General features: G+C 39.0%; 3 protein-coding genes across 4 annotated transcripts in view; 2 read left to right on the top strand and 1 right to left on the bottom strand.

The window, feature by feature from the left end:
- Window positions 1-421: 421 nt before the first annotated feature.
- LOC146486181 (cationic amino acid transporter 2-like) lies at window positions 422-5,509 on the top strand. 2 transcript variants are annotated; one of them, XM_085099085.1, is made up of 5 exons: window positions 422-1,673; window positions 2,353-2,587; window positions 3,532-3,721; window positions 3,752-4,151; window positions 5,244-5,509. In XM_085099085.1, exons 1-5 carry the CDS (start codon window positions 881-883, stop codon window positions 5,327-5,329), a joined length of 1,704 nt encoding a protein of 567 aa, XP_084955211.1. In that variant the 5' UTR covers window positions 422-880; the 3' UTR covers window positions 5,330-5,509. The 2 variants fall into 2 exon arrangements, with proteins under 2 accessions (XP_084955211.1, XP_084955204.1); XM_085099078.1 differs by having other exon boundaries at window positions 423-1,673; window positions 3,532-4,151.
- Window positions 5,510-10,622: 5,113 nt separating this feature from the next.
- LOC146486180 (high affinity cationic amino acid transporter 1-like) lies at window positions 10,623-16,592 on the top strand. The gene is made up of 4 exons (XM_085099064.1): window positions 10,623-11,940; window positions 13,711-13,945; window positions 14,590-15,281; window positions 16,051-16,592. The coding sequence occupies exons 1-4, from the start codon at window positions 11,133-11,135 to the stop codon at window positions 16,158-16,160; spliced, it is 1,845 nt and encodes a 614-aa protein (XP_084955190.1). The 5' UTR covers window positions 10,623-11,132; the 3' UTR covers window positions 16,161-16,592.
- Window positions 16,593-22,207: 5,615 nt separating this feature from the next.
- Window positions 22,208-23,821, bottom strand: part of LOC146486179 (G patch domain-containing protein 4-like) — an 8,718-nt gene continuing 7,104 nt past the window's right edge. Inside the window, exons 5-8 of the mRNA XM_085099053.1 lie at window positions 23,639-23,715; window positions 23,227-23,277; window positions 23,051-23,131; window positions 22,208-22,762 (exon numbers count right to left, since the gene is read on the bottom strand). Coding sequence (XP_084955179.1) covers window positions 22,498-22,762; window positions 23,051-23,131; window positions 23,227-23,277; window positions 23,639-23,715 — 474 coding nt within the window. The 3' untranslated portion in view covers window positions 22,208-22,497. The remainder of the gene's footprint in view (window positions 22,763-23,050; window positions 23,132-23,226; window positions 23,278-23,638; window positions 23,716-23,821) is intronic.

Here is a 23,821-nt window from a genome sequence, read left to right as displayed (position 1 = left end):
GTAACGGTTTATATAGCGGTTTTTTCGCGTACGTTTAGGTGATTTAAAAATCACAAGTAGACTAAATACACTAAAAGATGGACAAACTTTACATATTCTTAGTAAAAAAAAATACAGTAGATTTTATGTTGTTTCTTTCAAATTAAATCAGGAGGGTCATTTATTTCAATTTATTGTGAGCAAATTCTTTTTCTAATTAAAACATGTCGCGAATAAATCTAACCGTAAGAAAAAAAAACCAACGGTCACTGTTTTGTGAACTGAGGACTTCTCAGAGTGAAATTCAAAGTAAATTGTCGCTAGTCAACGTTTTAATCTAGGTTGCGTTCGATTACAATTGACCGTATTCCGGAATAAGAATAAACAGAGTAGCTGTTAGATTTCTCTTAAGTTAATTTGGGAAGACATTGCTGCAAACTTTGGCTGACACATTGTAATTTAAGAACCATTTTGTACTCCAATAATTTCAAAACCGTCTTGTCATCATTGTATGTATGAATGTATTCCTATTCCAGAGTAGGGTCAATCGAAGGCACCTTACTATGCAAGTGATCCAACACCCTCTAACTCAACACCCGGAGTTGAACTAATTAGGGACAAATGTTTTTAATTCTCTATGTTCGTACATTTGTTAAGTAATTTAACCAATACGAGCATAGGTGTTTGATATTTCAGTCAAGTGGACATACTGTGTCCTACCGGTGTCACCGGTAGTCGAAAGTAACGTGATTCCATCGGGTCACGTTTTCGTATAAAATAGCGTGACAAAAAGGTATAATCGCATCCCCGTATTGTCATTTGATAATGGTTGTAGAAAACAGACATTGTTTCAGCAGTTCGAAAGACAATCGAATATTGGCTACAAAGGAAGTTGTTTCTAATGGGCACCCTCGTCAAAAGATTTACTCGCAAAAAGTTCGTCGATCCAAACACCTTAACTTCAACGCAACTCAACCGCTGTTTGTCGTTATTTGACTTAACTGCTCTTGGCGTTGGAGGCACGCTAGGAGCCGGTATATATGTGTTGGCTGGAGACGTCGCTCGTCATACCACAGGCCCAAGTATCGTCATTTCATTTTTGATTGCCGGCATCGCCTCTGTTCTTTCAGGTCTCTGTTATGCAGAGTTCGGTGCCCGGGTCCCTAAAGCCGGCTCTGCTTATGTGTACAGCTATGTGACCATCGGAGAACTGTGCGCTTTTGTAATCGGCTGGAACCTACTCTTGGAATATATCATCGGGACATCTTCAGTGGCCAGAGGATGGAGCTCGTATTTTGATTCTCTTTTTCATAACAGAATTAAAAACTTCACCATCTCCACTATCGGTGAGATGCATGCTACAGGTATTGCAGAATATCCTGACCTGTTATCCGTGCTTGTAACTCTCATATTAACCATCGTTCTGGTCACAGGCATAAAGAAAACTTCATGGCTTAATACACTGTTAACAGGGATTAATTTATTCGTGGTACTGTTCGTGGTGTGTGTAGGTGCGTGTTACGCTGAGCCAAAGAACTGGACGGATGATTTCGCGCCGTATGGCTTCTCTGGGGTGATGGCTGGGGCAGCGACATGTTTCTATGCGTTTGTTGGCTTTGATGTGATTGCAACTACAGGAGAGGAAGCTCGGAACCCTAGTAGAACGATACCTTACTCAATCGTTTTTGCACTTGGTAAGTTAACCAATGTTCATAAGGTGCGGGCCTTATTGCAGATTGTATTCCTCTATCTTCGTAGTGAAATCGGGGAAGGGATCGAGGGAACCCTGCTAGCATTGTTTTGCATACCCGGAAATTCCAATCACATGCGAAAAACTCAGACTTTAACCCGGCACCTGTCACAAAAATATGTCTTAGGCTTTTCACGTGACCGTCACGAGCACTCCTGACAAGCTGATGAAGTGGCTCGAAACTAGGCTGACGAGCCGGCGAATGTAAAAAAACCCATCCTCTTTCGGTTGTTTGTAGTTTGTTCGTGAAAAACTGTCATAAAATCACCCCCTAGCCGTTAAAAGTCAATGAAGCTCGCGAGACAAACTGATATTGGTTGCGGTCACACGACATCAGAGTTAACTATTGTTTGTGACATAGCAAATCGTCAAAAAATACAATGCCTCATGACCAGTGCGAGAAACGTACAAGCGCTACCGTGCCCACAATTTTTCAGAAATAAGATCCTCGAAATTGGAATCAAAAAGGCTCTTTTTATACTTGAGGTACTTGAGATAATTGATTATAAGAAATGACCGCCAGGCGAGAAAAGGATCCCATCTGAGTCAGCTTTCTGTTTTTAAATAACCGTCCCCAATAGTCATCAAACTTTGCATTTTTTTTTAATCAAACCCAACAACAGGTATTTGTTTCGTGGCATATTTCAGTGCATCAGCTGTTCTTACGCTAATGTGGCCCTACAGTACCCTCCCACAAGAAGGAACATTATCTGAAGTATTCGCCTTGAGAGGTGCACCCTGGGCCAAATATGTTATCGCTATCGGAGCCCTTTGTGGACTGACGTCATCTCTACTTGGAGCGCTCGTGCCTTTACCCAGAATGCTGTACTCTATGGCAAGTGATGGCCTCATTTTCAAGTAAGAACATTTAACAATTATTCCAAGAACGCGTGTTGGATGTGAGATGATAGATAGTAAACGAGGCGCGGAGTACCGAGTTGGCTATAGTCATCTCATGTCCAATAAGCGTGAGTGGAATAAATGTTTTATTAAAAACAATCAAGAAATATTGCTAGGTCTTGAGTTGATTTCGATTTGTCCGACATGGTATAATGGCTCATATACCATGGTCGCTGAGCCAATGAAATCCGTGGAATTTGCATTATACACTGATCCAGGTTTTAATAAAAACCTGGCAATATACACTCGATTGAGGTAAACGTTGTCAGGCCGAAAAGTATATCCATGAATGATAAGAACCAACAACTTTGCGGGAAACGTTTGACCAATGATCTTATTTGCATTCTTCTTGCGAGAAAATAGAAGCATGTGGGGATTTTAAGGCTTAAAATTTACTTATTTCTCACGGACGAGAAAAAAACACCATGTGTATACTTATAAGATCACCCCATAATTCCATACAACAAAGTATTAGCTTTGATTTCGGTGCACTAGACATTACAAGTTGTTAGAAATACTCCGTCTGACAATCAACCAATCACTGTTTGTATGTTTGCCCTATATATCTATGACTCTGATCACGTTGCCTGGAACGGTGACGTTTTTGGCGTTTGTGTTTGTCTCTCTTAATTAGAAATTCACTTCAAACTAATAGACCTAAATGAGTACACAATGGGACTTAATAAAGGCAACATAAAGGTCACTTCAACACCGCTCTGGCACGTTTCTTATTGGGTGGAAGACTCGAGGTTTTCTCTCTCAAGTCTCCATCTAATTATCTTTCACGCGCATCGTAGGTTGTTTCGCGCCGTTTCCCGCTGTATGAACGCCTGGAACAGGCTTCTTTTTTAGTCAGGACGCATAATTTAAAATGCTCTCATTACGTTACCGTTCCTTTTCAGATTTCTCGCTAAAGTTCATCCAAGAACTGAAATTCCAATGATTGCCACAGTGATATCAGGAGTGTTCTCTGCAATCCTTGCCTTTATTTTTAACCTGCACGACTTGGTAGAGATGCTGTCTATTGGCACGCTGCTGGCCTACTCCATCGTCGCCTTGTGTGTCTTGATTCTAAGGTACCAGCCAGAGACTGTTGGCCTTGTCAAAGCAAAGAACAAGGAGGCTAACTTGAACACGCATACTAGTAACTCAGAAGACGACGATTCTCCGCTACTAATTGTGAAGCAAGCTCGACAGCCGTCACAAAGGACCGCTTTGTTAGCGTTAGCTGCCATGGTTACAAGTTGTATTGGTTTCGTTGGACTCAGTGCGTTGCTTATCTGGGGTTTGCATGGGTTATCACAGGCCAAGTGGTGGGCTATCACAGCTGTGATCTTGATAGCTTCGGTACTGATTGGCTCCATTCTTCTCCTTCTCTGGCTGCCCCAGAATAAAACGCCCCTATCATTTAAGGTCCCCTGTGTTCCCATACTCCCGCTTGTCTCAGTGTTCATCAACGTGTTCCTGATCTTGAAGCTCTCTTATTTGACGTGGATACGATTTGCTGTTTGGATGGTAATTGGTGAGTTTGTGTTCTATTGTACACTGATATCCACTGATAAATAAAACGAAAAATAATAAATAAAATAAAAATAACGATTTTTGAGAAAAAGCCACATAAACTAGTGGCTAGCTTGGTGGGGTGGAGCGGGGTGGTGTGACCCTCTCCTTCAGGCTTTTGTACATTATACTAGGATTTTTCCGAGCATTTTAGTGAGGCAAAAGGAGTAAGCATTGTTCAAGCATAATTTTTAATCGCGTTTTTCCCGGAAATTTTTTTTCAACAAAATGAAAATAAAAATGTTTTAAGAGAAAATGAAAAATGAAACTCAAACGTTTTAAAAAGTAAAACCCCTACGGAAAATGTCAAACCCCCCCCCCCCTCCTCCCTTACTAATGCCACAGAATTCAAATAACCGAGGAAAGACTGGGCTGAGTAGATGCCTTGATTGTTTACTGGGTTAACTTGAAGACGCTGTTATTAGAGTTAACTCCCTGTTAACACAACCCAAAGGTGTTTATTATGAGCATTACCCAAGCACTGATTTTTAGTGACTTTTTGCGGATGAGAATGAGCATTTGCATTTTTGTAGAAAAAATTGATCATCATTTAAGATGGAGATTTTCAGTAGGAAAGCAAAAGCATGCATAATGTACGAAAGCCCACTCTCAACTGGCGGGGAAACAATTAATGGCGACCCTCAATCTTGGACAGAATAAAATAAGAAATTAAGACCCCTACTCCCAAAATCAATTATGAATTTGCACGCAAATGAAACGCGCCATTTCTCCTTCATTGAAATGGGGGCAGGGGTGGTCTTAATTGTTCTTTTCAGTTGTCCAAGAACGTAGCTTTCCACTTCGACAGAAACCAATAACCAACAGTTCCTAGGCCGTTTGAGAGGAAGGGCACATCTAGCCAACTTTGCTTCTTTGTTTTGTGTTTGTGTTGTTGTTGTTTTTCTTTTTCTTTCTTTAGTTTCTTTCTTTCTTTCTTTCTTTCTGTCCGTCTGTTTATTTGTCTTTCTTTGTTACTTTTGTTTCTCTCGTTTTCTTTTATCTTTTTTGTTATCATGGGCGACCTTCAGTGAAACATTTTTGTTGGTTTTCCTAGGTATGTCAATCTATTTGTTTTATGGTCTACGGAACAGTGTAGAGGGAAACAGAGATGCACCCGCAGATGTGAACCACAAGAATTGAGCGAATTGCAATCATGCCCTTTATCAAAGAAACCGGTCTAGGAAAATGAAAACTGGAATGAATAGATTAAACAGTTAAGGGAGATTTTCAGAGTCGAGTAGAAAACTGCATTTCATTTGCAAATAAATAAATAAATAAAAATTAAAAAAAGAGAGAAAGAGAAGAAATACCGTACAACTAAAGCTTCGCTGAGTGAGATGGAAAGGCAAAGGGAATGTGATGGATTAACTTTTCTTTAGTACAAAGCATCATTGATCATGAATCGTCTTGAAAAATATGCTAAAATAAATTAAAAGGAAGTACGACTGGTCTAAATTCGATTTATTCCCTGTTAACCCTTTGACTCCTGAGTTTTTCAGTAATTTCTTGTTAATCATGACATGCACTCATAAAAAAAGCCTCTACCAACTTTCCTTTGAGAGCTAAGTACCTATAACCATACATATTTAGAAAGTAGACATGTCAAGGATTCCAAATAATTTATTAACTTTTGGTTAATGATTAACCAGTAAAATAATTTATTAAAAATGGCGGCTGAAATGAGAAAAAATGGATCTTTTACATACATTCTTGTTCAAATTTTCACCTTTGTATAATGGAAAAGTGAAAAAATTGCAATTCTGCGAAGTATTTAGACTCTGTGAAGTACAAAAACCGAAAAAAAATTCTCTTGTCTAGTTATATTTGACAAAAAAGGCAAGATAATCAAACAATGTATAACTTTGTTTTCATTCAATTCGTCTGAGTTATTGCATATGTACAATGTAAAGTGTAAAGTTCTGACAAAGAACCTTTCGTTAGTTGCACTCCACTCGATAGGTGGGTTTTGTTGAGCAGCTCTTTGTTGTTGGCGGCATCTTCCAACCAATACTCGACGTGCTGGAGCGGTCGAGGTGCTTGCTTGTTCACGTTGTTCAACACCACGTGGCATTGCGGCACTTTCCAACTCTGAATTGCTGCCAGAATCTTCACCCGAATTATCGGACCAACTTGAAAAGGAATCGTCGCTGCTATCCGGCGTTTCAAAGATTATTCGATGTATTTCGGCCATGTCATCAATACGATCCGCCATTTTTAAAGTGCTCGCGAACAGGACTTGAAAAAAACTCGAGGAAATTTACTCTAATTTGGCGAATACTCAGTGAGAGTGAAACGAGTGCGTAGACAACTTCATGTAAGACAAATTAAGTGTCTTTCGACAAAATATGGGGCCTATATGAGCCTTTTTGGGTCAAAATGTACCCCTAATTTGGAAGCGCGCGTAAATGCGCGCTCAGGAGTCAAAGGGTTAAAGTATTTTGGAGACCGCAGTTCGTTTCCCTTCGATTTAATAACAAAATTGTCTTGGCTCTCTTAATAGGGGGCTTCACACTAGAGCTTGTAAGTATAATCTAAGTGCACTTGAAACCTACTTTGAGTGTGAAGGGGTAAAACCTACCAACTTGAACTTTACTTAGTGACCATGGAAACTTTCGCAGTTCAAAGAAGCCGAAGTACGCCGCCAAGTATGGCCAACACCACACTTGAGAACGTACTTGACCAATAGGGAAAGGGAAACCAATTGAAAGCCACGTGCTGCGGTGCCAGGACAGATAAACATTTTGCCGTGAACTAAAATTAATTTTAAAAAAAATCAAAATGGATGGTTGGAGATACGCCTCGCAGTTTGTGGACGCCATGGAACAGTCTTTTTTGTAAGTAAACATAAAAAAGAAGGAAAAGCCGATTTAAACTTACGATCTTATTTGAATTTCATCTTTACGGACAGCCTGAACCATCGATTTTCAGTTCAGAAGATGTCGCCTGTTCTTTTGTTTTGTCGCCAAATACTCGTAAACAATGAAGTACCTATGCATTTCCTGTAATGTTAAAACTCTCTGAGTTAAAATTAAAGACAAAATAAAGAGTAAACAACAAAAAACGTTTTTCCGTTGTAAAGGCTTCATGATTTTCCGGCGAGCAGTCGCATTTCTGATTTTACCGCGAACGATGATTGACAGCTTGTGCTTCAAGTGTATACTTTGTCACCAGGTTTGAAGCCAAGTTTTCTAAAGTGCGACTTGAGATTTTCAAGTGCACTTGAATCAAGTGCTTACTTGAAACTAACTTAGCTTGTAGTGTGAAGCCAACAAATACCTTCAGTTGTATTCATTAGCAACATATCTTCAACCGAGCCGTATCTTCTGTATTTCTATTGAGTTATCACAATCGCTTAATACTGTCAACCTATATTGTATTGGGAAAAAATGAAACTGAAATATATGAAAATAGTATATACCACACAAGTGAATAGTACTTTTCGAGCGCGCTGATTGGCTAGCTCGGAGGTGATTAGCCAAGTACTATTCACCTCTGAGCAACCGAAGAGAAACAAGATAGCTTCCCGTTTCGCCACGGTTACTTCAGAGGAAATTATTTCGATACGATACGTAAATAGCAACAAAGCTTGGTTTGAAGGCATTAAATGGTAAGTTGTTTAATCTTTTCAACCTCATATTCTGTGGCGAAAAATGAAAATACAATACCTTGTTTACGAAAACTGCCGAGCACTTAAATTACAATGAAAACAATGAAACATCTAATATGTTTCAGCGTGGTTTCAATAACAAGACGAATTTCACAGAAAAATTGAAGAAATGACACTGCAGGAACTAAACGAGTCTCTCCAAAAGTTTTATTTGTCTGCAAGAAAGCGAGACGGAACTTTCTACAATAAGAAATCGACTTACCGCGTGGAGCGCGAGATTTTAAAATTTCATACCATTTGTCGGTATATTGTCAGAAATAAAATAATTTTTTGATCCATTAGTTATTCAGCTTGTGTGGTGTATACTAAAACAGTGTCGGTGAAAGCGATGGATATCTACCTCGCCGCTTCGCGGCTCAGTAAATATCCATCACTATTCACCTCCACTTCGGTGAATAATTGTTAAATAATAATAAGTGAACTACGGATAGACGACTTACGTTACAGGTATGAAAACAGCTGGAAAACGAAAGTCTGGGAAAAATTCGGGCTTGTATGGGATTCAAATTATCGCCCTCACTGGTCCCCGCGGTTGGTTTGAAATCTCAGTCCGGGTAGAAAACATGAAGAGCAACAATAGTTCTCTTCGCTTTCCACTAGTCTTTGGCTGTTGTTCTATTGTTGTCGTTGTTTTCTTTCGCTCGTTTCTTTTCGTTCATCTTACCTGTTCATACTGCAACATTGTAATTAATTAAAAATAAAAATAAAAAGTAGATTGAGTGAATGGGTTGTTATCTAGGTGCCTTTTAGTAGTGCAATGTAAGTGGTTAGTACGTTAGTATAGTAAGCATATATTGCAAGTACAGTCAGTACTGTAATTTTCGCAATTAGTGTAAATTAGTGTTAGTAGTGTTTAGTAATGTATTATTAGTGTTACGTAAAGCTAAAAAAATCCTTTCTTCAAAAAAAAACAAACAATAGTTCTCTGTCACCATGTACGTTTGGCTTTTTACGGCTTGTTCAGCTGTGAAAGGATTAGAGGACTGTCACTCTTTAATCGGTAAAACGATCTATGCTTGGGTTTTTAGGGAGTTTGGAAAAAGGCTTTTATTACTGGGAAAATTAGTTTTCTATTTGTATGATTGCTGTTTAATTTGTCTCGATCCAGTATCTTAGAGCCAAAGGAAAAAAAAAAACAAAAAAAAAAAAACAGGTTGACCTATAGCATCTTGGTGTCACGGAATCATATGTGCTAAATTAGTTAGGATTTAAAACAGAGGAACGTTAATATAACCAGAGATCAAAAGTGTTGGACACTCGCTTGGCTAAAGCGTAGAGGTACGAAGGCTCTGAATTACGTACAATTTCCAGTTTTCTTTACTTGACTTGATAAAGTGCTATAGTTACAACGGCTCTTCTTCTATTGCATCACTCAACAAGCCCCAGCTATACTCCACTAGCAACAAGACTAACAACTCGCCCGGCAACTGACTGATTTCAAGCTCGAATGTTCGCAATTAAATACTCTGATTTCAGTGTAGACATGTTTGGGTCAAATGACCGTGGAAACTTCCAGAATTCCCTTAACTACAAAAGTAAGAAAACCCAAATAAACCTACACGACCACATATTCAAATAACAGGTATCCAAAAAACTTGGAAAGAACGACAGTCTAAGGACAACAAACTAAGAACTAGAAGTTTCGCGGTGGCCTTGGCCATTGGCATTGGCCTTGGCCTTGGCCAATCAACTAAATGACAACACTTATAAAGCATTTGTGTAGGATGACCTATTGTAGATCTTGAATCATACGATCAACATGACAGTCACAAGTTCTTGAGTCAATAACTACTGACTCATTAATTTAACACAATGTCTACGAAAAATCAATAATATGTGATAGAAATGTGAAGGAGAAACTCATGTATACGGTTTACAAACAACAAAACTTTACTGCCTCAATCATGGCAGGTTATCGTCTGATGTCCACAACGAATCATGGTTGTCTTGTTTTAAACATGCGGCATAGCACAGCGTAATCTACTTTTAAAAATCCATTTTAAAATGCATAGCTTTGATTTAGTGAAAAATCATGAAGAATGATAATGAAAAGTGCACTAATATCTGCCGGTCCTTAAACAGCAAGATCGTGAGAAAAGCAGATCTTAGCAAGGGCTATTGAATCGAAAAAGAAAATTAGGGGTGACAACACATTTTTTCAGAGGTAATTCAGCAACATTAATTCCAAAGAGCGCCAGTTAAAATACAAAACGAGGTATGAATATTTTCCCAGCTGAAGCCGTTAATTATCTCTAAAAAATGTGTGGTTATCCTCAATTTTCTTTTTGGATTCCAATAGCCCTTGTTAAGATCTTCTTTTCCCGCATAGTCATAATTGATAAACCACGCAAAAAATATCTTTGAATTATTCGGTATCTTCCTTAAGGAATAAGAGGTTCTCCTACCAATCCCGAGATGCGCCATGCGCAGAACGTACGCGCAGGAGCGAAAAGATACACCCGGTGTCCTTGACTGGTATCCGTATAAAAACGGGGTATAAATATAAGAAATACTAAACGAGCCTTCTGTAGACAATAAAAACTGTCCTTAGTAACAAACAGTCGTCCATGAGGGGAAGAGGGGGAGGGGTCTTCCATGTGTATTGTCTATTCCATAGATGCAAGCAAATATTCCTTTGTAACAACCTGGTAAGGGGCCTCATTCACCAAGCCTTCCTACGTTAAAATGCATCCAAAGTATTGTTTGCTGACAATAGCCTATTGTTAAGAAAAAATACTTAGGATAGTGATTCGTGAATCTGGCGCAGGGGTCATTTTAAAGGAAGAGGCATCCTCTTCTCGGATAGTGGAGAGGAGATCGGTCATAATTAAAGCAAGCACGTGCAAATCAAGGGGACGAAGGGAGTTTCCGGTTGTGCTTTCAGTATTTTGACATTCTCACTGGAGCTAAGGAAGCTGCAGACTCGACGCGAGTTTGAGGAAGTCGTACATCAGAATGGATTCCTATGTCGGACGATTTACCATAATAAGGTGTTTTTTTCCAAACACCTTGATTTAGCCGCTGTTTGTTTTATCAAATACATAACTGACTTTCTCGCATCTGTTTCTGGCCGGTGTGGTCCATTTCCGCCTGATTGTACTATTCCAAGCGGACTTTGAGAAACCCTAGATTAATCCTAGTCAGATAAAATAACGTTTGTCAGCAGCATGATCTGGGCCCCCAATATCTCGTGAATCCCATTGGATGACGTGTAGTTAATACTTACCGTCGGCCAACAGTTAAGGTAATCAGTTTACAATTTGATCGCAAAGCCGAATGAAGTTGTACCTGATGGGCACCCTCGTCAAAGGATTTACTCGCAAAAAGTTCGTCGATCCGAACACCTTAACTTCAACTCAACTCAGCCGCTGTTTGTCGACATTCGACTTAACTGCTCTTGGTATTGGAAGTACACTAGGTGTTGGAATATATGTTTTGGCTGGAGACGTCGCTCGTAATGAAACTGGCCCAAGTATCGTCATTTCATTTTTGATTGCCGGCATCGCCTCTGTTCTTTCAGGTCTTTGTTATGCAGAGTTCGGTGCCCGGGTCCCTAAAGCCGGCTCTGCTTATGTGTACAGCTATGTGACCATCGGAGAACTGTGCGCTTTTGTAATCGGCTGGAACTTAATTTTGGAATATGTTATCGGGACAGCTTCAGTGGCCAGAGGATGGAGCTCGTATTTTGATTCTCTTTTTGATAACAGAATTAAAAACTTCACCATCTCAAATATCGGTGAGATGCATGCTACAGGTATTGCAGAATATCCTGACCTGTTATCCGTGCTGGTATCTCTCATATTAACCATCTTGGTGGCCACCGGTATCAAAAAAACGTCATGGTTTATGACACTAATCACCGGAATTAATTTATTCGTGATACTGTTCGTGGTGTGTGTAGGTGCGTGTTACGCTGAGCCAAAAAACTGGACGAATGATTTTGCGCCGTATGGCTTCTCTGGGGTGATGGCTGGGGCAGCGAGATGTTTCTACGCGTTTGTTGGCTTTGATGTGATTGCAACTACAGGAGAGGAAGCTCGGAATCCCAGCCGAGGAATACCCATCTCAATCGTTTTGGCTCTCGGTAAGTATTAAATTCTTACAACTAACATTAGTTGTAACATTTTTTTCCAGAACAGCGAGGGCATAGGAAAGGGAGTTTACAGGGGTGTGTGTTCCAAAAGATATCGTTTCAGACGCAAGCGAGGGGGATAAAAAGTAAAAAGTAAAAATAAAAAATGGCTGTTTTTGAGGCTTATTGTGCACTACGCACACTAATTGTGGCCACTCATCCGAACCCAGATTTCCTGAGGTTTGTTTATCTTTCTTGTAAATTTTACGGTTACGTCACCCGCGAGCCATTTTAGAATGAGTGAAAGGCGGCAAGGCGGGACTTCCATGAAGATTTTCGACTGTGTAACTTTTTGTTTTTGGAGTGGCTTTCTATCCAACCACTTTGCTTGCTTATAATGTTGACTGATTTGCTGCTTTTGTTGAACTTGGTTAAACCTTGCCAGTAATTTTTTTTTCTCAAACTGTGGCCTCCTGCATTAGCACTTGAACGCATGACGGGATTTTTTTATAAAACGGAAAAAATATCCAAATGACCTTTGTTTGAGAGAATTGGAAGCAATCACATCTCTTGTTCCAGTAATTTGAGACAATTCGAAATGACTGTCATGTGTAAAAAAAACTTCCGATCTCCAAATGAGTTAGTAGTTATTTATACACGATAAAAAAAATTACATCAGAGCTGATGTGGTCGTGTAAAACATAAAATATATAAATGAAATGAAAAACACAAATCAATACTTAAAAAGCTAAAACTAAAACTATTTACAATGATTCTAAAAGGAAACAAATTATTTGCAGAAGAATACTTTTCAGTTTATTTTTAAAACAGTTTGTATCGGATAGCTCCCTTGTTTGTGTATCCAGAGAGTTCCAAAGGCTAATAATAATAATAATAATAATAATAATAATAATAATAATAATAATAATAATAATAATAATAATAATAATAATAATAACTTTTTTACTAATATTTTTTTAATTTTTAATTGATTTTCTTCAGTTTTTCCCATGATTTTATTGTAAATTCAGACGTAGGGCTAGCCACGGGTTTCCGCCTAGCTCCTTGAATTTTTTTTGTTTTATATCTGGCATTCAGATGTGGACATACTGCCTTTATAATAACAGCCAATAATAATAATAATAATAATAATAATAATAATAATAATTTATTTATATAGCGCGATTTTCAGCGATGTCCAATCGCGCTTTAGAATTACAGCAAATAAATTTCATTACACCATACAATACTGAACAAAAAATTTACATTTACACACTTAGGTCTAATATTTCTAATGTACAAAATGTCTTTATGTGGTATTTAATTCTATAGAAGAGCTTTCCAAAAAGATGAGTCTTGACTTTTTCTTAAAACTTAATCAAGTCGTCACAATAACTTATTTCAAGTGGCAGGGAATTCCACAGTTGCGGTGAGGCTACTGAAAGGACCTTAATCCATAACTACAGAGTTAATATTCCACATTAGCAAGGCGGTTACTGTTTTGGGATCTTAAATTACGTGGAAGAATATACTTCTGTAACAAGTAAATTTTCAAAAGCGGTAACTCAAATCTCCTTCGTATATTGTATTTGCAAGTATACTTCTTAAAATACTTTTGGACAGAGAGAGGAGCAGTTTCAATCCATGGATGGGCCAACAGTAGCAACCTTAACTTTTATAAATCATACAGCGAGAACCAGTTAGCATTTTCTTTTTTCAAAAAAACCTTTGCAGTAGTCCACAAAGTATACAATATTTTTTTTTCATCAAACCCAACAACAGGTATCTGTTTCCTGGCATACTTCGGCGTATCAGCTGTTCTTACGCTAATGTGGCCCTACAGTACCCTCCCTCAAGAAGGAACTTTACCTGAAGTATTCGCCTTGAGAGGTGCAGCTTGGGCCAAATATGTTATCGCTATTGGAGCCCTTTGTGGACTGACGTCATCTCTACTTGGAGCGCTCGTGCCTTTACCCAGAATGCTGTACTCTATGGCAAGGGATGGCCTCATTTTCAAGTAAGCTAACGGATTTAAAGAATCTAAAGAGCTGTGTTGAGGATTTATTCAAAATACTCCATGATATATGGTTTTCTTTCTGCGAAATTCATTATCAACAAGAGGATAGATGCATATGTTTTTACAATAACAAAGGGCGCACAATTGTTCAGAGGGAAGAGACCGACAGAAAATGCGAAATCACAAAACCTAAATTTCTTCGTGAAAACTCCGAAAATTATGGGCTCGTAAATCAAAATTCTAAACAATATTTTAAAACTAAGTTCTAAGTATAAATACATTGGAAAATTGGAATTTTGAAACTAACCTTTATTCTTGTTGAGTGCCTTCAAAATAATCCGCTTGCGAATTTTCCAGATTAGCTTCGGTTCTTTCAGTATCAGCCTGTATTCTCGCTCACCGCCGATTTGCAGGTCAAACCTTCACAATCATCGTCATTTTCCGCTTTATGAGATACATTTTCCACAAATTTGACACTTTGCCGTGGAAAAAGAAGAAGACTTGAACGGTAATTGTACCGGCTTTGTTTTGGGTTCGTCTACTCAGAAAACCGTTCCAGAATAATAGCTTAAAATAAAGTACAGGCTATGGACTTTAGGACCATACCTCTTGTCATCCAACACTTACCATATCTTCCTTTTCAGATTCCTCGCTAAAGTTAGTCCAAGAACTGAAATCCCAATGATTGCCACAGTGATATCAGGCGTGTTCGCTGCAATCCTTGCCTTTATTTTTAACCTGCACGACTTGGTAGAGATGATGTCTATTGGTACGCTGCTGGCCTACACCATAGTCGCCTTGTGTGTCTTGATTCTAAGGTACCAGCCGGAGAATATTGGCCTTGTCAGACAAAACCACTCTGAATCTAATGTGGGCGCCGCGACTGATAACAAAGAAATCGAAAACGAAGATTCCCCGCTACTAGGAGAAGGCCAAGCCCGTGTGTATGCTGATGGCAAGGAAACCTCGAGAGAAAATTGGCTAATGCTAGGAAAGGGCCAACCTCGACAGGCGTCACAAAGAACTGCTTCGCTAGCGCTAGCTGCCATTGTTACGAGTTGCTGTGGTTTCGCTGGACTCAGTGCAATGATTATCTGGTGTTCGCAAGATCTATCACAGGCCAAGGAATGGGCTATTACAGTTGTGATCTTGATAGCTTTGGTACTGAAAAGCTCTATTATGCTCCTCGTTATTCTGCCCCAGAATAAGACGCCCCTATCATTTAAGGTCCCCTGCGTTCCCATACTCCCGCTTGTCTCAGTGTTCATCAACGTATTCCTGATCTTGAAGCTCTCCTATTTGACGTGGATACGATTTGCTGCCTGGATGTCCATAGGTAAGTTCAAATACCAATCTATACTGATAACTTTCACAACAGATTATCATTCTCTCTTACCATTATTGTCCTTATACGAATGCCACAAAAAAGTGTGGTGTGTTCATTAACGGGTGGGAGGAGAGGACACTCCTTAAATTAAGATTTCCCGTAGCGAGCGGTAGTCAAAGGCAGTGGCGCTTGATATTCGAGTGGCGAACGGTTAAACCGCGAGCCTCAAGTAACTGGTAACGAGGGCGCAGGTCGTCTGATCGCGCTGCTTTCGCAACCTCGTTTTCAGACCCTCGGAAACGAGGTTCTTGTTTACACGCAATCCGCTTGACTGAGAGGCATTTTCCGGCTTGACGGCTATTTTCGCTTCTCTCTCAACGAAATCAATAGAAGGACTGTATGAAACGCTATTCATAATAAATTACAGTATTTTGTCATTTGCTTTAAATTAGCAACTTCGTTGCCAGGAAAACGCCCTGGGAAAGAGGTTGTTCAATTAGCATTTGATGTAATATCCTATCCAGATTTTTTTCTGGCTACGAGATTAGCATTTGATGAGCTCAGTAAGTGGTAAACATTGACTAGTGCACGTGACTTCACCCCAAAACCGATCGTCACATGGTTTACCCTCGTTTCCCGCGCTTTGCACCAGTCACGTGTTTTTGCCTCGAGTTCTGATTGATTCGTTGTACAATACGCGTATCTTACCACTTGTCCGAAATATTTGTTCTCACTTTAGAGCTTGGATTTTACTGAAACCTTTTGTTGGTTTTTCTAGGTTTGTCAATCTATTTGTTTTATGGTCTGCGCAACAGTGTGGAGGGCAAAAGGCAAAGAGGTGAACTCGCAGATCAGACGACTGCAAAACTGGAAGAATCTACCGTATAATAAAAGATAACAAGGAGGAATTAAAACAAGAAGAACACTAAGGCATGAAAGAGAAGAACCGAAGGCGTGTTGACGAAAGATAACGCGTTATTTGTTGTTTCCTGATTCGTATAACGTAAATGATCCAAAAACTACACACGCACTTCGACGCAATAAACGTATGAAATCGTTCTAGTAAAAACAAGATGCCCCTAATGGCATTTTCGCGGGGTGCTTAATGTTGGTCTCATTTATTCCCATTGTATTCTTCGCAGATTTTTAAAACTATCCTAGCTATTAAATGGAATAGATTGAGTCACAAAGATAGCGTGATGTTGTTTCCGTATTCCCTTGTGTTGCCCTACTTATTGTTATACCGACCGATAATTGCATTACGATAACGCAATGACCATACAGATGGCCTGACTCACGTTTTCTATTCTGGTTATGTAATTACGCGGGATGCCCTGAGGGGGCATACCGTGTCTAAAAACGGGTCGATTTCTTTTTTTTTTTTCTTCCTCGTAGCTACAAATCGGTACATTAATTTATTCATTAAACTCACCCCTCTCCTACTCGGGGTGTATTGTTCTGATTGTCTTCAACAGAAGCAGGCCAATCAAAATCCATTCTTGTCGCTTACATCGCGAGGGAGGGGACCCACTCACCCCTACCTGTGTGACGTCAACGCATCATTTGATCTATTTATTAAAAACAGATTAAATTTGGCGCCATATTGTTAACATGTTCTGGACTCAAGTGTTCCGTTTTCAAACAGAAATTTCACCATTTTGAAGCGGCAAATCGAAAGAATAACTTCTAAGAAGCACCCAACATTTAAAACGGTGGAAATTGGTAAATTCCTGGCGAAGGAATCGTGCTTTGTTTGACAGTCTTAGACCACGACGCGAGACTGAAAAGAGGTCATTGAGAAGCTTACGTTATCGCAATGGAATTCCTGCAATTTCCCTTGAGACCCTGAGTAGCATAACACAAGGGAAACAACGTAACGCGATCGTCGTGACTCAAACTATTCCATTAGCAAGGATAGTTTTATCAATCGGCGAAGCATACAGTTGGAATAAATGAATCAGCCCCAGCATCACGCGTAATGCCAGTATAGCAGGCATCTTGTTTCACTAAAAGTGTAAGATTACAAATTATTCTCGTTCCACCTAAAAAACAGAATGAAAACGTTAATGAAAACTTTTAGTAAAATTGACAATCAAACCTTTAATATCTTTGTGAATGATGTGATGTGTATATAAAACTGTTCAATCGTGGCCTTAAAACTGCTGTTTAAAAGTAAAAACTAAAATCCAAGCTTTCGCCGATCAACGGCATCATCAGGGATGAGAAAATATTCCGCGCGCGCTATTAGCCTGCGTGGCCGGCGTAATCGGGGAAGGGGAAGGAGAGCGAGGGAGGCGAGAAAAAATGAGGGGGCCAATCCCCCTCATTTTTAAGTTTAAGGCTTCAATTGAACAGTTTTATATATTTTAACCATGCTGCTGAAGGACAACATGAACAGATGTGATGTGTGTTTTAGCTTATCAATGACCTTTCCTTCTCGAATCTGTGTGGTTCTACAACTGTCAGACAAAGCATGATTCCTTCGCCAGGAACTCTCCAATTTCCGCCGTTTTAACTGTCGAGTGCTTTTTAGACTGAGTTATTCTTTCGATTTACCGTTTCAAAAGGGTTAATTTTCTTTTTGAAAACGGCATAGTTGAGTTTAAAACATGTAAACAATATGGCCGCCACAATAGTGGACAAGGAGAGAGCAAATTTTAATCCAGGTTTAATGAATAAATCAAATGATGACATATTAACTGTTTCTATTGAATTCTCAGTTAAAAGAGGAAATGAAGTTAATTTTTTTTAAATACTTGATTTTTTCGAAAATTTGGACAGCTAATTTTGTTGTTGTTCAGAATTAACAACAACAACAATTAATTATGAGAAAAGACAAATTACAATATTACATACCCACAATTAGCAAAGGCTATTTATTGCTACGAGGAGTATTAAGGGACTGATCGTTTATTACGTCCTAGGGAAGGGAGGAGGGGGGGGGGGGGGTGATTTTCTAAAATATCGAGTGTATGAAAATTTTACTCCCCCAAAAAACAAAAAACAAAAGTTTTAACCCCCACTGCAATGACAGTTTGAAAATTTTATCCTTCCCCCCCCCCCCCCCCCCCCCCTTACAGTTGGCCTGGTGGTTAAATTGTTGAGAAGGTCCTGGGCACAACGCTTAGTTACATGCGGAAATCGCTATCTCTCTGAATCTGAACTGGCAAGAGAAACAATCAGAAGTTAGGCGAAATTCAAGTAAGGGAACGTACCTTAGAACATCTCTTCAATGTCTTGAATAACGATGTTTTGTTATTGCTGGAGTCTATTCTTCACTCGTCAAAAGAAGGTACACAGAAGATCAACGCAGCTCGGGGTTTGAGAGCAGTACAGGAGCATGCATTTAATGTATGGATGTGGATATATAGATTTTAAAGAAGCCTACCATCTCTATTCGTCTTTTAGTCAATTTTTTGCCCAGATAAACAAGCCGTCAGGGATAAACTGCTTGATGGAATACACAGTTTGCCTGTCTATGTTATTACTCAACCTATTACGTGCAAGATCTTGTCGTTCTGAAGAATAGTAGCGATATGGAGAAGGTTCTAGTCGATTTTACTAACTCTGTGATTGATGAGAAGAATAATTGCTAAATACATTTTAATAGCTGGTACCTTTTGTATGTCTTAAAATTTTACCCCCTTACTTTTCGTACAAGGTAAAAATTTACCCCCCCCCCCCCCCCAAAAAGAGCTCGTTTAAAAAATTTACCCACCCCCCCCCCCCCCCCAGGACGTAATAAACGATCGGTCCCTAAAGAAAAGCGTTTACAAATTTTAAGAAATTAGTGAAATACCGTCACGGTCTACGCAGAGTTTATTTCGCAAAATGCAAAAGTGTAATTTTCGAAAGCGAAAACTTCGGACCTCTTGGCTTCCTATTTTTTGTTCAGAAGGAATATTTCAAGCCGGCGACATACTTGGCGATTATATTCGCCTATCGCGGCGAATTTGACCGCCAGCGGAAATCGCTGCAATTTTCGCCCCCGATTATTGCGGACACACTTGGCGATTTTTTTCGCCGATCGCGGCGATGTGGCAGTTTCGAAAAGTCATTGTGATAAAATTGCCCAACCTGATGGGTTGACTTTACTGGCGATTCGCAGTGGCGAGCGTAGAAAATCGCGGCAACGGGCACACCTGGTGAATTTAATCGCCGATATCTTACAGTTACTCTTACACATTTGCCTCTATCTCTTTCTATTAGAAGAGAAATCGCTTGTGTTAAGATTTTCGTCTTTGAGAGATTCACTTTGTTCGTTTACCATACTTTAGCTTAAACACTCACGCGGCCCTCATCGCTTTATATTATACGAGACACTATGTTTTCTTGATCGATACAAATTATATGCACGAACTGTTTTCCTTGGGAGGGGGGGAAGCAAATGTAAACAATAAATAATCGCCATGGATACAAATACCCACAACGTCAGCTTAGTAGGCATGCGCGTGTTCAAGCCAAACGAATTTTGTTGCTCACCGTGGGAACAAAAGAAATGTTGAAGAAGTTTGGTTGGAGTTAAGCCAAATTATCAGTTGCAGGAAAAAAAACTACTTCAAATTAACGTTGGGGATGCATGCCCCTTGTACGCGGTTACTAGCATTTGAGTCTGGGGTCGGCTTTTGTTTACACTGAATTGCGCCTCGGTTGATACAGAGACTAAATGATTTCGAACTTGGCTGTCGAGGTTACCATATATTAAATTTTTGTAGGTTTCTCAAATTTAAATAAAATGTCGGAGGTCGGTTTGATTTTTCAACGAATTTTGCGAAAGCAGAAAAAAGTTAGGGAGGGTAATTTATTATAATTTACTACTTAGCAGGCAGAAGAATGTTTAACAAACTAACTGTGCTTTTCTGTATGACCAAATTTACGGAACCGAGCTTGCAAAATACATTTAAAGTAGTCGGAAAGAACAGTGAAACTTGTTACGCCGTCTGCATCATCGTATTGCCATCTTTTATAGCTTTAGTTTAATTTCTGGTTCCTGATAGATTCAGCTCTAAAATCAGATTCCGTTATATGAGGTTAGAATGATTCTAACCATGCTTCCTTTCGAAGGCAGTAACTAAAATACAGGACTAATTAATAGAAATTAGTTAATTGCGAATGCCTTTTTCAATATTACTTTTTGCAACGTTGTTCTCGTGCAGAGGTATATTTATCGTATGACGTGAAATATTTGCTCTGTTTGGCTCTTTTAATTTGTGATTTGTGGAACTAATTTTTGCAATTTGCACACTGACTGACGTCTTCGGCAATTAAACAACTATTTTTTTCAACAGAACCACTCAAGCTGTCGGCCCTTGTAAACATTTCCTCAAACTTTTACTGACTGTTCACTAGCATGTGTTATTTCCAAAAAAGCACTATTTTTTGCTCTAAATCGCATGCTTTTTTTAGCCCATCAAAATGGAAATGTAATAACAAAAATAAAAGATTAATATTGACAATAAAACTGTGTGGTTTCAAAATAGGTGTAATAAAGTGGTAATTGAACTTGTGTTGTGCAATTTTGGTCTGAAATTATTCTTGTGATTTGAAATCAAACTCCCGCTGCGCGCTCGTTCGATTTTGAAATCACGCGTATGATTTCAGACCAAATTACACCCCACTCGGTTCAATTAACATTATAAATCAAATGATGATTTGACGTCACACAGGTATGGATGAGAGGGTCCCCTCCCTCGTGATATACGCGCCGATAATAGATTTTATTGGGCCGTTTTAATTGAAGAAAATAATAATAATAATAATAATAATAATAATTAATATTTGTATGGCACAAATTAGCATGTGCATATGATCAAATGAGACTAACAAATTGTATCAGAACAATAGATCCCTTCTAGAAGAGAGCAGAGTTGAATGAACAAATTAATGTGCAGATTTGAAGCTACTATGAAGGAAAAAAAAAGATACCAAGCCGAATTTTAGACACGGTCTGCCCTTAGGGCATCCTGCGTAATAAATCTTAAGTACGCGTTTCATTTTAGATAGAATTTTTATTCATTATTTTATTTATTACCGCTGACCGATTTGCAAGTATCATCAATTTTGATGGAGGCAAATTATGGTCGATAGATATTATACGGCGGAGCGAAGATATAAATTTTATTTTCGAGTGGTAAAAACAATATTTTACGAACGAGCGCAGCGTGTGAGTAAAATATTGTTTCTAACACGAGAAAATAAAATTCATGTCTTCAAGTAACCCTGTTATTTTCCTTTTATTATATAGAAAAATCTATCACTCGCCATTTTTTTTACTGACTGTTTACACAAACAGCCGTGAAAAAGCGGGAAATGACGTCATCAATATCCTCACCAGTGACGATACGGGTCCCGGATGTAGTTTCGTATGTATTTTACGAGTGGTGTATTTTCCAGTAAAACACTCGTGTTTACATAATAAAATGTAACATTTGATATTGTGAAATTTAATTAATTGTAATCATGGCAGCGCCATATAACTTTAAATCTATACTTTTTGAATAAGGTAGTGGGTGACAATTGCGAGTGGGTGAAATAAAAATAAGTACGAAAAACACGAAGTTAGTCCTCACTGCCGTGCTTCTTTTCACTTTTCTTTTGAAATTTCTACGTTTTTTCCCTGCTGCACAAATCGCACTCATCATAATTTGTGACGCAATATATCAAACACGAGGAAGAGTGTTTCATCAGATATCCAAACACCGAGAAGTAGGTTGAAAAAACGAGGCGCAGCCGAGTTTTTTTAAACGACTTCGAGGTGTTTGGATATCTGATGAAACACGCTTTCGAATGTTTGATATGGCTTCTCAAATGATCAATAATTCTGGGAGAAATTCAAGGCTAAAGTTGGCAAAAGTTTATGGTAATTAGGATCACATATCCAAACCACGGTCAAGGTAGTGATTTTCTTTGTTTCCTCTTGATGAATTATTAATGAGTTTGAGAATAAGAAATAAGCAACATTCATCTCTCCCTTTTTACACTACTCTACAGTCTGAACAGATCATTCCCTTATCGACACACAGGTACCGGCGCCGAAATCACGAAGAGTTTTGTGATTCTCTGCCGCGCTCCTTTTCGTTTGGCCAGTTTTTGCTTGCCGCACCAACCTCGTTCTCCACAGCGAGACCGCTCAGTTAGCTACGTTCATAATCTTTCCGCCCTTTGTCCGCCGGGTTCCATTCTGTGACCAGCAGCTTATTCCGTTGTTCGACAAGACGGCCAGGTGTCAACTTTTTGTTTTTCTTGTTTTCTTTTTCTTTTTAGCCCGCTTCTCACTCACTTCATCTTCGCAATACTTGTTTTCCCCCGCGGCGATGTGTTCGTTCTCTTCCGGTTTTTCTCTGTGTTTTCGCTTTCTCTTCTTCCTGTCTTTATCCTTCTTGTTTGACTTGGCTTTTTTGCCGTTTTCTTTTTCTTCACATATCTCGGCCTCTCCAAGCACACAACTTTTTAAATCCGAGTCGGAACATTCTTTTGCGTCAGTTTTGCTCCTGGAAAACATAGCGACAACGAAAAACCTTTAGCATCTCATTGATAATAAGACCATGCACTAGACATGGACTCCACAGGGAGATGTGTTTGGCTGCTAAAAAAAAAACTCTGAAATCTGCGGCTCTTCCCGGAGAGCTTGGCTGGCTTTCATACGAACCACTATGGCGGGCCGGGACGTTTTGAAAGCAAGAAGCAAGCGCGAAGCGCCTGACCAAAAGATAAGTAAATAAATAAGTAACTACAAAATGACGATGACGATGAGATGTCATCATTTTAGGACTCCATACCTTTTAGCAGCAATCCCTAGCTTTTCCTGCTGCTCAACTCGCTGAAGTTTGCCATTCAAGCGGTGTCCATGACGAGCAGCCCTAGGATTTACACAAAAAAAAAACAGAAACAGTTAAGAGAAAAACAAAGCGATTGCTTATGACACTAAACACAGAGCAAGTAAAGTTTGTCTTACTTGTGCGCTGTTCTACCTCCACAGGCTTGGAAAAGTCTCTCTTCTGGACATCTAAAAGTGCAAAATAAATAAACTAACATGACAAAAACATTTTGTCTTTCTTTGCATTTAGTGCTAAAAACTATACATCTGAACTGGTTTGCCATCTAGACAGATAACCCGTCTGATGAATTATGCATCTCATTGTGAAAGTGGAACTCCACAGAAGATGGATTATAACCATCTTAGATGTATAATTTATCCTCAAAATCCATTTCAAAATACGGATAATCAGACTGAAAGAAGCAGATTATCGGTCTCTAGTGTGAAAATGACCATTATGAACAAAGCCTTAGTTTGAACATGTGAGTCACTCATCATTCAGCAAGTTTCCAAGAGTGCTTCAATTTGATTCCAAAGGTACCACACTCACAGAAGTGAAAAATCTTTTTCTGAATCCGAGTCTTCTTCAGAGTCCTGTGTGGCACTATCCTGTGTTTGGCTAGAGGCCTAAAATGGAACAATAACAAAATTAATATTGGAAGTGAAACAATGTAATTCACAAATTGGCAAATGAAAGAACAAATAAATGAGAGACAATCACATTCATGTACAC

The sequence above is a fragment of the Pavona decussata genome, unplaced genomic scaffold (genome assembly GCF_977016875.1).
Source record: "Pavona decussata unplaced genomic scaffold, jaPavDecu1.1 SCAFFOLD_21, whole genome shotgun sequence".
Lineage (NCBI taxonomy): Eukaryota > Metazoa > Cnidaria > Anthozoa > Scleractinia > Agariciidae > Pavona > Pavona decussata.
This window is presented reverse-complemented; position numbering and strand designations above follow the sequence as displayed.

Excerpts from the sequence above, each read along its gene's own strand:
- LOC146486181 (XM_085099078.1), top strand. The coding sequence starts at position 881 with ATGGGCACCCTCGTCAAAAGATTTACTCGCAAAAAGTTCGTCGATCCA. Across the intron at positions 1,674-2,352 it reads CTCAATCGTTTTTGCACTTG|GTATTTGTTTCGTGGCATAT; the intron begins GTAAGTTAACCA and ends ACCCAACAACAG. Across the intron at positions 4,152-5,243 it reads TGCTGTTTGGATGGTAATTG|GTATGTCAATCTATTTGTTT; the intron begins GTGAGTTTGTGT and ends TGGTTTTCCTAG.
- LOC146486180 (XM_085099064.1), top strand. The coding sequence starts at position 11,133 with ATGAAGTTGTACCTGATGGGCACCCTCGTCAAAGGATTTACTCGCAAA. Across the intron at positions 11,941-13,710 it reads CTCAATCGTTTTGGCTCTCG|GTATCTGTTTCCTGGCATAC; the intron begins GTAAGTATTAAA and ends ACCCAACAACAG. Across the intron at positions 15,282-16,050 it reads TGCTGCCTGGATGTCCATAG|GTTTGTCAATCTATTTGTTT; the intron begins GTAAGTTCAAAT and ends TGGTTTTTCTAG.